At 45.2% G+C, this 11,138-nt stretch overlaps 1 protein-coding gene across 2 annotated transcripts in view; it reads left to right on the top strand.

Annotated features, from left to right (window-relative positions):
• The window catches only part of SMAD9 (SMAD family member 9), a 65,076-nt gene that overhangs the window by 44,558 nt on the left and 9,380 nt on the right, over positions 1–11,138 (top strand). Inside the window, exons 3-4 of one of the 2 annotated variants that reach the window (XM_010835622.1) lie at positions 2,754–3,011; positions 6,655–6,876. In XM_010835622.1, the coding sequence (XP_010833924.1) occupies positions 2,754–3,011; positions 6,655–6,876 (480 nt within the window). The remainder of the gene's footprint in view (positions 1–2,753; positions 3,012–6,654; positions 6,877–11,138) is intronic. The other variant, XM_010835623.1, reaches the window with a different exon arrangement.

The raw sequence follows: 11,138 nt of genomic DNA, 5'->3' as shown, positions 1-11,138 counted from the left end.
TTGATGCTTTTGAACTGTGGTGTTGGAGAAGACTCTTGAGAGTCCCTTGGACTGCAAGGAGATCCAACCAGTCCATTCTGAAGGAGATCAGCCCTGGGATTTCTTTGGAAGGAATGATGCTAAAGCTGAAACTCCAGTACTTTGGCCACCTCATGCGAAGAGTTGACTCATTGGAAAAGACTCTGATGCTGGGAGGGATTGGGGGCAGGAGGAGAAGGGGACGACACAGGATGAGATGGCTGGATGGCATCACTGACTGGATGGACGTGAGTCTGAGTGAACTCCGGGAGTTGGTGATGGACAGGGAGGCCTGGCGTGCTGCGATTCATGGGGTTGCAAAGAGTCGGACACAACTGAGCGACTGATCTGATCTGATATTCATGGAATAAGTAAAAGGAGATTGAATGGCTTATCATCTGTGTCATTTTTGCATCATGATATTGAGGATTGTTCTATAATCTCATAAGGCAATATATGCAAATACTGGCTTTTAAAAGAGGAAGAAATCACTGTTTCCCTGCCACCCTCATTTGTGGTGGTTTAGCTTAAAACTGTTCATCTGCCTCTTGGAGTTTATATTCTATCTGTAGAACTGAAAATTATTGCTTGTTAAGAAGAGATAGTTTGCATGGTGGCTCAGAGGTTAAAGCATCTGCCTCCAATGCAGGAGACCCAGGTTTGATCCCTGGGTCGGGAAGATCCCCTGGAGAAGGAAATGGCAACCCACTCCAGTATTCTTGCCTGGACAGTCCCATGGATGGAGAAGCCTGGTGGGCTACAGTCCACGGGGCCGCAAAGAGTTGGACACGACTGAGCGACTTCACTTTCAAGAAGAGATAAATGTATGATAGTGGGTAAATGGTGAAATTTGTGATGGATATGATTATTACCATAATGTTCTTATTGTCTGTTTACTCCTAAATATTTACTTTTTATGAGAGTTTTTATAGATACTTGCATGTGATGGAAATCCATAGAGTGATTTGAAACAAGTGCTACCTCAGCTATCTCCAGGAACAATTTCTTTTAATCATTCTTGCTTGGTTCTTCTGCTAGCTATCTCCATTATTACTAAAAAAATAGATAATTCTAAATAATATGCTTATACATCTATTTCCAAATTTATCACTTTTAGCTAATTTCATTGACTCTAACATAAAAGGTGAAGATTTAGTTAATTTATATCACCTTTATCGTTTCTTCCTTTTCTCAATCTATATTTTGGTTTATATTATATTATTATTTAAGTTAATATAACATTGTTGTTTTTTGCTATTGTATATTTCCAGTGTGGGATTTGGGGGTTCAAATTATTTCCCTTTAGAAGATTATTAGTCCATTGCCTTTTAAAAAATTATTTATTTTATGTTTTAGTTGAACCAGATCTTCGTTGCAGTGCAAGGCTTCTTATTGCAGAGGCTTCCCTTGTTGCAGAGCATGGGTTCTAGAGCTGGGGCTTCAGGAGCCTTGGCACATGGTCTTAGTTGTTCACATCATGTGGGATCTAGTTGCTGGCTCAAGGATCGAACCCATGTCCCCTGCATCGGCAGGCAGATTGTTAACCACTGGACCGGCAGAGAAATCCAGTCTGCTGTCCTGCATTGATGACGGGATGTCATAAATCAGTTTCTCATGTCCTTGTGGTGACTTTGAGGTGATCCTCTGGAAGCTTTTCAGTTTGTCCTTAGATGTTTGAAATTCAAGATGGTATGACTATGATGGATCTTTTTTTCACTCATTGGGCTGTATACTCTGTGGCTGTTTTCAATCTGATGACATAGATCCTTCTTCAGGCTCTGAGACATTTTCCCCTGTTGTTTCTTTGATCACTTCCTCTGTCTGTGTCCCCTGCTTCTCCTTCTGCAACTTAGGTTGGTCCCAGCTCACCCCTCAACAACACTCCATGGAATAACTTCTTTCTGCCAAGCCTGGGGACACTTCAGAAGCCAGTGGGCACTAGGGATGTCTGGACAATGCTTGCCTTTGAGAATTGCATCTGTCCTTTTTTTTTGTGTTGAGTCAGGAGCAAAAACACTCATGTTCTTTTTAAAGTAGGGAACCCAGAGGGAAACTTACTAAAATGAACAGATAAGTTCTTATTACTGCTTCATCTTCTACTTCTTCACTTTTATTATTATTCACTGTTTATCTTTTACTTTATAATTTTTAGTTAACCTTTAAATCTTTCTGTTAAAGACAAGTAGAATATTTTTACTTAACCAGCACCACGGAGCCTAAAAAATTTAGGCTAGTCATCTAAATAATTCAACACAGTTCCTGAGATATTAATATCTGAATAAAAATATCCAGGGCTTGACTTGGGGTTTCATCATGAGCAATAGAAACGGATTTTGATTAAAAGAAAAAAAGAAAGAAAGAAAGAAAAAACACTTTAATGGCAGAATCAGAGGAAGAGGTGAACGATTAGATCCCCACAAGGTCAGGTAACAGGGCTGGCAGCTCTAGTCATTTCTGCTGTGGGAATGAATAGGCAGTTCTTAGACTACTGACATCAGGAGGATTCTCCTCTAAACTTTTCCTAAATTGGCTGCGAGGAGTGAAACCATTGCTTTAGCTTGATTGCCAAGCTCCCTTTTGGAGAAGAGATGGGACCATCTTGGACAGTGCTAGGAGGAGCACACAGAATGATTAACAGGTTGTGGCCCGAGTGGACAGACAGCAGTAGCCCGCGTCCACTCTGTATTTGGGGGCGCTGAGCGGAGGATCTAACGCGTCGGTTCTTCCTCCCCCAGTGCTGCCGCCCGTGCTGGTACCCCGACACAGCGAGTACAACCCGCAGCTCAGCCTCCTGGCCAAGTTCCGCAGCGCGTCCCTGCACAGCGAGCCTCTCATGCCGCACAACGCCACCTACCCCGACTCCTTCCAGCAGCCTCCGTGCCCCACCTTCCCGCCGTCGCCCGGGGCCCCGTTCCCGCCGTCCCCGTGCACGGCCGGCTACCCCCACTCCCCGGGCAGCCCCTCCGAGCCGGAGAGCCCCTTCCAGCACTCAGGTCAGTGCCGGCCGCGGTCTCCTGGGATGCGATCCAACGCGGTTGTGTGGGCGGGGCCATCGTGAGCATCATTTGTCACTTGCAGTTCAAACCACAGGCTCTAGGGGGCCCTTGGACCCTGCCCACCCTCTTGATCAGGACTCAATCCATTTTGGAGCAGTTACCAGTTTTTTTTCTTTTTAAAAAAATTTTTATTGGGGTGTAGTTGATTTACAGTGTTGGTTAATTTCAAGTGTATTGCAAAGTGAATCCCTTACACATATACATATTCCACTCTTTTTTAGATTCTTCCCCCATATAGGTCATTATAGTGTATTGAGTAGAGTTCCTTGTGCTATACAGTAGGTCCTTGTTAATTAGCTATTTTATATATAGTCAGTCAGTCAGTCAGTTCAGTCGCTCAGTCATGTCCGACTCTTTGCGACCCCATGAATCGCAGCACGCCAGGCCTCCCTGTCCATCACCAACTCCCGGAGTTCACTCAGACTCACGTCCATCCAGTCAGTGATGCCATCCAGCCATCTCATCCTCTGTCGTCCCCTTCTCCTCCTGCCCCCAATCCCTCCCAGCATCAGAGTCTTTTCCAATGAGTCAACTCTTCGCATGAGGTGGCCAAAGTACTGGAGTTTCAGCTTTAGCATCATTCCTTCCAAAGAAATCCCAGGGCTGATCTCCTTCAGAATGGACTGGTTGGATCTCCTTGCAGTCCAAGGGACTCTCAAGAGTCTTCTCCAACACCACAGTTCAAAAGCATCAATTCTTCAGCACTCAGCCTCCTTCACAGTCCAACTCTCACATCCATACATGACCACAGGAAAAACCATAGCCTTGACTAGACAGACCTTTGTTGGCAAAGTAATGTCTCTGCTTTTCAATATGCTATCTAGTAGTGTGTATGTATGTATGTATCAATCCCAATCTTCCCATTTATCCCTCCCCTCTCTGCCCCCAATAACCATAAGTTTTTTTCCATAGGTTTATTTTTTACATATATGCCTCTATTTCTGTTCTATATATGAGTTCCTTTGGAGCCTTTTTTTAAATGCCACATATAAGCAATATCATATGATATTTGTCTTTCTCTGACTTGCTTCACTTGGTATGAGTTATCAGTTTCTTCTAGTAAAATAAGGAATATCAGGAGCTGACAAGTTCCTGCAGACATGCATGAATGCATTTGGTGCTGGCTGCTGTCATCCACCTCATTCAGGTCTTCCTATGCTCATTTATTTAACAGATATTTTGAGCTCTTTTTATCTGCAAGCCTTGCCTGGGGTGCAGGAGCTCTGAGAAACTAGATGGATTTGAACATCATCCTTGGGAATTTCCAGGGATTTTTCTTTTTTAATTTAAGGAATTAGAAGTAAGATTATAAAATACTTAACCAGGAAGACGTGGCCTGAGGGCAGGCAGTGTAGCGGAATCAGTGGTAGGTCTCTTCTCTGACTGCCTTTCTCAGCAATCCAAGGGAGTCCTTTCCTTCGAAAGGTGGATCTAAGTCAGGTAATGAAGGAGAGATTTACATACCTTGTGAGAGTGAGATAAAGAATACCCCCAGCTCACAAGTTCCTAAGGGTGTTGTTATTTGGTTGCTCAGCCGCGTCCGACTCTTTGTGACCCCGTGGACTGTAGCCCACCAGGTTCCTCTGCCCATGGGATTTCCCAGGCAAGAATCCTGGAGTGGGTTGCCATTTCCTTCTCCAAGGGACCTTCTCGACACGGGGATTGAACCCATGTCTCCTGCACTGTCAGGCGGATTCTTCACCACTGCGCCACCTGAGAAGCCCTTTTAAGGGTGTGCACAAATGCATTTGGTGCCAGATGCTGCAACCTGCCTCTCATGTCTTCCCATAGTCATTGGGTTGGCCAAAAAGTTAGTTCAGGTTTTTCCTTAAGATGTTACAGAAAAACCCCAACAAACTTTTTGGCCAACCCACTATTTGACAGTTATTTGTCAAGCTCTTATTGTGTGCAAGCATTGCCTTAGGGTTCAGAAAGGAGAATTAAAATGTTAATTGAAATTATTCCCGTCCTCAGAAAACTTATAAAACGTGGGAAGATAAGGGCTTTGTCCCTCCTCTTCCCTTCTGACTTACACCATCAGTCTTTCCTTTTGCCCTTCAGCAGCACAGCTGCTATTTTCCGTGTGTATCTACTGTCATATCTATCACACTGAGTTACACCGTCAGTCACTCCTTTTGCCCTTCAATAGCACAGCTGCTATTTTCCATGTGTATCTACTGTCACATCTGGCACACTGTGTCTTGTCAACCACTCTGAGATCAGTCGCCTTCTCTTTTGTGCGTCCAGCACAAAGAATCTACCTGTGATGCAGGAGACCCCAGTTTGATTCCTGGGTCGGGAAGATCCCCTAGAGAAGGGGTAGGCTACCCACTCCAGGATTCATGGGCTTCCCTGGTGGCTCAGACAGTAAAGAATCCACCTACTCAACTGAGCGACTGAACAACAACAACAAAGGTTTGTGGTGGGTTTCCTTCCAGTTTGTGTCCTTGTAATAAGCTAGGTAAATGTTGCTCCGCTTTAAGGTTCACACAGACCGTGTGGCGATCTTTTATAAATGCAAATTTTGATTCCCTGCATCTGGAGTGGCTTCTAAGAATCTGCATTCCTAAGAAGTTCCTAGGTTGCTGCAGGGGCTGTGGTCCCAGGAACCACACCAAGAAGGGAGGGTCTAAAGGACTTGACTATTCAACATATCTCAGGGGGAATTCTTTCATAAGTGAAGGTCCATTTGGAAACCAAATAACAACCCCCTAATTTATCTGTTTTGTAAGTTTATATTTTAGTGCTTATAAGAACACACTCTAGATACAAGAATTACTAGGATACGCAAAGAAAAGAAAGATACTATACAAAGATATATACAAAGAAAAGAAAGATACAATAGAAAGGCAGAAAAAGAACGTGAGTGGCAAAGAAAGAAAGAACTCTGAAATTGGGTTTCTGAATTTACTGGCAACTTACTTTGAAAAATTTGGGGTGGAAACATAACATTCATCAATTTCCTAATGAATTAGATCTCTCCCTTTAAAGTATATTTATGGCATGAAATAATAATCCCATATATACACAAAGAAGAATGTGAGTCTATATGGAATTTTTTTTCTTTCTTAACAATTTTAAATCATATGCAGTATTTTTGCTTTGATTTTTTTATCATATCTGAACAATTATTTTTCATCTTTAGTTCTTTAGAAAAGGATACTCTTTGCTATAGGAATTCAGTTTGGCAGTAAAATGCTGTCTCTCAGCTGTAAAGGTGACATGACCTTCTAACTTCCTTTTAGCCGTGTTTCCTTTGGGTAGGGGGATGAAGTTTACACAGATCCAATCATACCAACGTTGCCTGGCCCCTCAAAAATAATAAACTTATTTACAAAGATTCCAGCCTTGGGAGAGTCATCAGGACATTGGCCCCTGTTCCCAGGTACGTGGACCAGGTGAGCAGCCTGCAAGCAGCTTCCGTGAAAGAGGCAAGTTTGAAAACAACGCACAGCAGTCCGCTGGCTCTCACTGCCAGCCTTTGGGGACAGCGGTCACCTCGATTTCCTGGTGGAGCCGTGGGCTGGGAGGCCCCGGGCACAGTGGTGGTGATGTCCTGTCTGATTCACTTCTGTTTCAGATTTTCGGCCCGTTTGCTACGAGGAGCCGCAGCACTGGTGCTCCGTCGCCTACTATGAACTGAACAACCGCGTCGGGGAGACATTCCAGGCTTCCTCCCGAAGCGTGCTGATCGATGGATTCACAGATCCTTCAAATAACAGGAACAGATTCTGTCTCGGACTTCTTTCTAATGTAAACAGAAACTCAACGATAGAAAATACCAGAAGACACATAGGAAAGGGTAAAGGCAAATGTGTAGTCCACTGCATATGTTCTTCTGAGCTAACAAACACGGCAGCAGAAACGAGCCACGGATTGGCTGCGTGGCCCAGTGGGATGTTCCCAGGGCTGGGAGCTGGGAGACTGCTGGGGATTCTGTTGGGGAGAGCGTGAGAGCTTTTGGGGTCTTTTAGTGTCTCCACCTCTGAGGTAGACACAGCATCTTCTGGGGGATGGCGTAGGGTGGGTGTTAGGAAGATGAACAAGACGAGAAATACAAAGACAGGATGAACTGATTGAAGAGATGTAGCAAGAATTATTTTTGAGTTGCCTTAAATGCTAAATAGGATGACTTCTGAAGAGGAGGAATCTGTATCAGGTAAAGTTACTTTTAGAGACTGAGAAAGGAGCTCATTAAAAATTCGATGACTTGTTTGTTTGGAAGCCTTTGGTAGGGGATTGGGGTTTTCTTGTGTCCAGGCACTTTTACAACAGCTGAACCAGCACAGGCCTTACTCGGGTCTGGAAATGACGCCTTTGGAACCCACCTCATCGGTGTGATTGTCTCAGCCTAGCCTGAGGCCTGGTTGAGGATCTGTAGTTATTTCTGTTTAGTTTTGACTGTGCTGAGTCTCCTTTGCTGCAAGCGCTTTTCTCTAGCTGTGGCGAACAGGGGCTGCTCGCTAGTTTCGATTCACAGGTCTCTGGTTATGGAGCACGGGCTCTAGGTTGCGAGGGCTTCAGTAGTTGTGGCTCCCAGGCTCTAGAGCACAGGCTGAGTAGTTGTGGAGCACAGGCTTAGTTGCTCCTTGGCGTGTGGAATCTTCCCAGACTAAGGATGGAACCTGTGCCTCCTGCATTGTCAGGAAGAAAGCCACCAGGGAAGCCCTCATATTTTCTTTCCTATCCTAAGAGTTGGCAGTCTGAATGATGCCTGGTTGTCCACTGAAATCACAGGTGTAAAGAGGCTTCAGGGCCATTTGATCTTTTCTCTCCCCGTCCAGCACTTACCACCTTGGGAAGTAGCCACAAGACTTTTCTTTTAAGTTTCCAGGGAAGACCATTATTTCATGTGTGATGCAATCTGTGTTTTTCCTAACTATCTCCCAAACGTCTCCTGTTGTCAACCTACAGACCGTCGATTAGAGGCAGGCCGAATTTGTTCACTGATGTTAACCCTTAATGGTGACAGTTACTTTATTTTATCCTGTATCTTCCCATAGTGGCTCTGTGGTGGCTTACGAGAAGCCTTTATAGAGAAATGATAAATCAAAAAGAGAAAGTCAGAAGCTGAGAGTGGGTCGAGGAGATGAGTACAAGTATGTCATCCCTCAGAATTAGCACTGTGATTATGACTGTGGTTAAAATTTTCCCCTAGGCTCCCAGAGAGTTCAGAAAACGGAAACTTAATCTGTAACCTCTATCCCAAGGGGAAAACATAGTCCTCACAGGAAGTGATACTTTTGACTTCTTAAATTTCTCAGGATGGTTTTACTTTGGAATGATTTTTGTAAGAATCGTCAGGTGATCTAAAGATAGAATGTTAAAATGTGCTGCTGTAGAGCCATTTGCTGCAGGGCTTTGCAGATTGGTCCGCAAGAGAGACTTCTACTTAAGCCACTTGATCTAAAAATAGAATTAAAATATGCAGAGAGTGTTGAATACCTTCTGGGAAGCTTTCTGAAAGCAGTTTGTTCAAGGTGCTGCTGATGTGGATGGATAGACGTGGAGGGCTGGTGTCATGTTACTAACTGAGAGATAATCTACAGGGTTAAAAAAACATCAGAGCAAGATCCAGAGAGCCTAGGAAGCACTCACCTGGATGGAAGGACACCCCAGCCTCAACAGGGTACCCAAGGCAAAGGCACAGTTTTCTCAGAAAGCTGCTTTGGAATTGCCTTGATGTGCGGGGTTTGGGGGGCATCATCGACTCGATGGACATGAGTTTGAGTGAACTCCGGGAGTTGATGATGGACAGGGAGGACTGGCGTTCTGTGGCAATTCATGGGGTCGCAAAGAGTCGGACACGATGGAGCAACTGAACTGAACTGGGGGAAAAAAAGGCGGGGTGGAGGGTGGCTACAAGACATGCCATAAAGCATGGCATGGAATATTTCCAAAGCAAGAGTGATTGGTCTTCTGTGAGGTCAGAGGGACCTCTCTCAGGGGCTCCTGTGGCTTCCCTGGTTCTTAGCTGCATGGCTTTCTGGAGCACCAGCCTGAGTAAGTTTGCAGCCAAACGCATCCCAAGGTTAGGGAGCAAGTTAGCTTGTTAGTTAACTAACTAACTAATTCCGTTAACTGCGGAGTTAGTTACGGGAGATGCTCAAACTTCAGAGATACACATTCATCTCACAAATATTTACTGAGCATCCACTCTGGGCCAAGCAATTCTGCCACTCGGGATATAGCAATGGGAAACAAGCAAAACAAAACAAAAAACTCCTGGCTTTGTGGATTATCTACTACTAAAGAAAGACAAACAAGAAATTATACACACACACACACACACATACATACATGGGGGCTTCCCAGGAGGCACTAGTGGTAAAGAGCTTGCCACCCAATGCTGGAGATGTAAGAAACATGCATTTGATCCGTGGGTCAGGAAGATCCCCTGGAGGAGGGCGTGGCAGTCCACTCTAGTATTCTCGCCTGGAGAATCCCGTGGACAGAGGAGTCTGGCTGGTTATAGTCCACAGGGTCACAAACAGTCGGATATGACATGAAGTGACTTAGTACACACGCATGCATACACATACATACATCCACACACACACACACACACACACAGTCAAATGGTAAGTATCTAGAGAAAAACAAAGGAGGGGAAGAGAATGGGGGAGGATGGGGAGCTAGGCAGGCAGGCAGGCTTGCTAAAGAAGTGACATCTGAGTCGAGAGCTAAAGAGGGATTCGGCAGTGTGGGTACCTTTCTGAGCAAAGGGAGCAGCATGTGCAAGGGCCCTGGAACCTGCCTGGCACAGTGTGAGGAACAGCAGCAATGCCAGGGCGAGTGGAACAGAGTGAGCAAGGGGGCTAGGAAGTCATAGAGGAGGAGGGGACAGGACCAGGTCACATGGCCTGGGAGCCATGCGGAGTGCTTTAGCTTTGTGTGTGTGACACAAGAAGGTGGAGTTAAGTTGGAGTTTATAGATCTGAGTTTTCACTGTAAAAGGATCCCCTGGCTATTATATCGCAATGAGCCTGTGCGTTGTGGGGGGTGAGACACCTATAAAGATTCTTTTGTTATAGTTAACAATGGGCCATTTCTCCTCTCAGTAGTTATCAGTGGCTTCGAGGTCACTTCTGGCGCGTGTTTCTTGCCACTTATGGAAGATCGCAGTCCACTGAAGAGATCCGTGCTGCCGCCCTGTCAGCAGTGCGTGTACTTTGAGCTTTTGTCTGTGGTGGTGATGGTTCACGGGCTGACTCACCGTGCTCTTTCATCCTGTTCTCCATCTAATGCCATGCACCGTGAGGCAGAGGGGTTGGCACGAAGCCTTTCTCTGTAACCTTGCAACAGTTAACACATCTATTGCTTTGACCTCTCTGGCCAAGAGCTTTAATAGCCATTAGCAAGTTAGCACTAGAATCTCAGAGGCTGCAGCTTCAGTATCAGAGGCAGGACCTCAAAGAACCTGGAACACTGCCTTCTAACCCGAGGTCTGTCCATACTCCTCCTTAAAAACCAGGCAAACTGCCTGACCTCTCCTGAATGATTCAGCTACCCCCACAGATCCCAGATCCGAGAGGCACCCTGCAGGCACTTCCACATATTACTGCTCTGTAGTCACTCTACAAGTTAGGATTTCTTCGTCCCATTTTACAGGTGAGGCAGCAGAAGCTCAGAAGAGTCCAGTGGCTTACCCATGGTCCCACAAGGGATAGATTTTGCACCCATGGCTCTGTCTCTCAGGCCCAGTTGCTCCCTTCTGCTGGAGGGGAGGGACCCTCCTGGTTTTTCATCTCAGCACCGCTCTTGGTTCAGTGCTTGAGAAATTGAATCTTTTGATATGGAATGAAAATGGTTGTCATATGCCACAGCCACAGTATGTCATAATCAACTCTGAGATGTGGAAATAAGGCCCTCGTAGTACTGCAGTGCTGAAATTGTACAACCATTTACTTTAAAAATGTAAACCAGAAAAGATTTTGTGTTTTCCCCCCAAGAATACTTCAGAAAAGCAGTCCCACACTGAGTTACACTGAGCTCCATGGGAGGATTATTAGCATCATTATTGGGGAAAAGGATGAAGAACTGCTGACATGTCATACCTGTCTG

Source organism: Bison bison, unplaced genomic scaffold (assembly GCF_000754665.1).
Source record: "Bison bison bison isolate TAMUID 2011002044 unplaced genomic scaffold, Bison_UMD1.0 scf7180017864048, whole genome shotgun sequence".
NCBI classification, from domain to species: Eukaryota; Metazoa; Chordata; class Mammalia; order Artiodactyla; family Bovidae; genus Bison; species Bison bison.
This window is presented reverse-complemented; position numbering and strand designations above follow the sequence as displayed.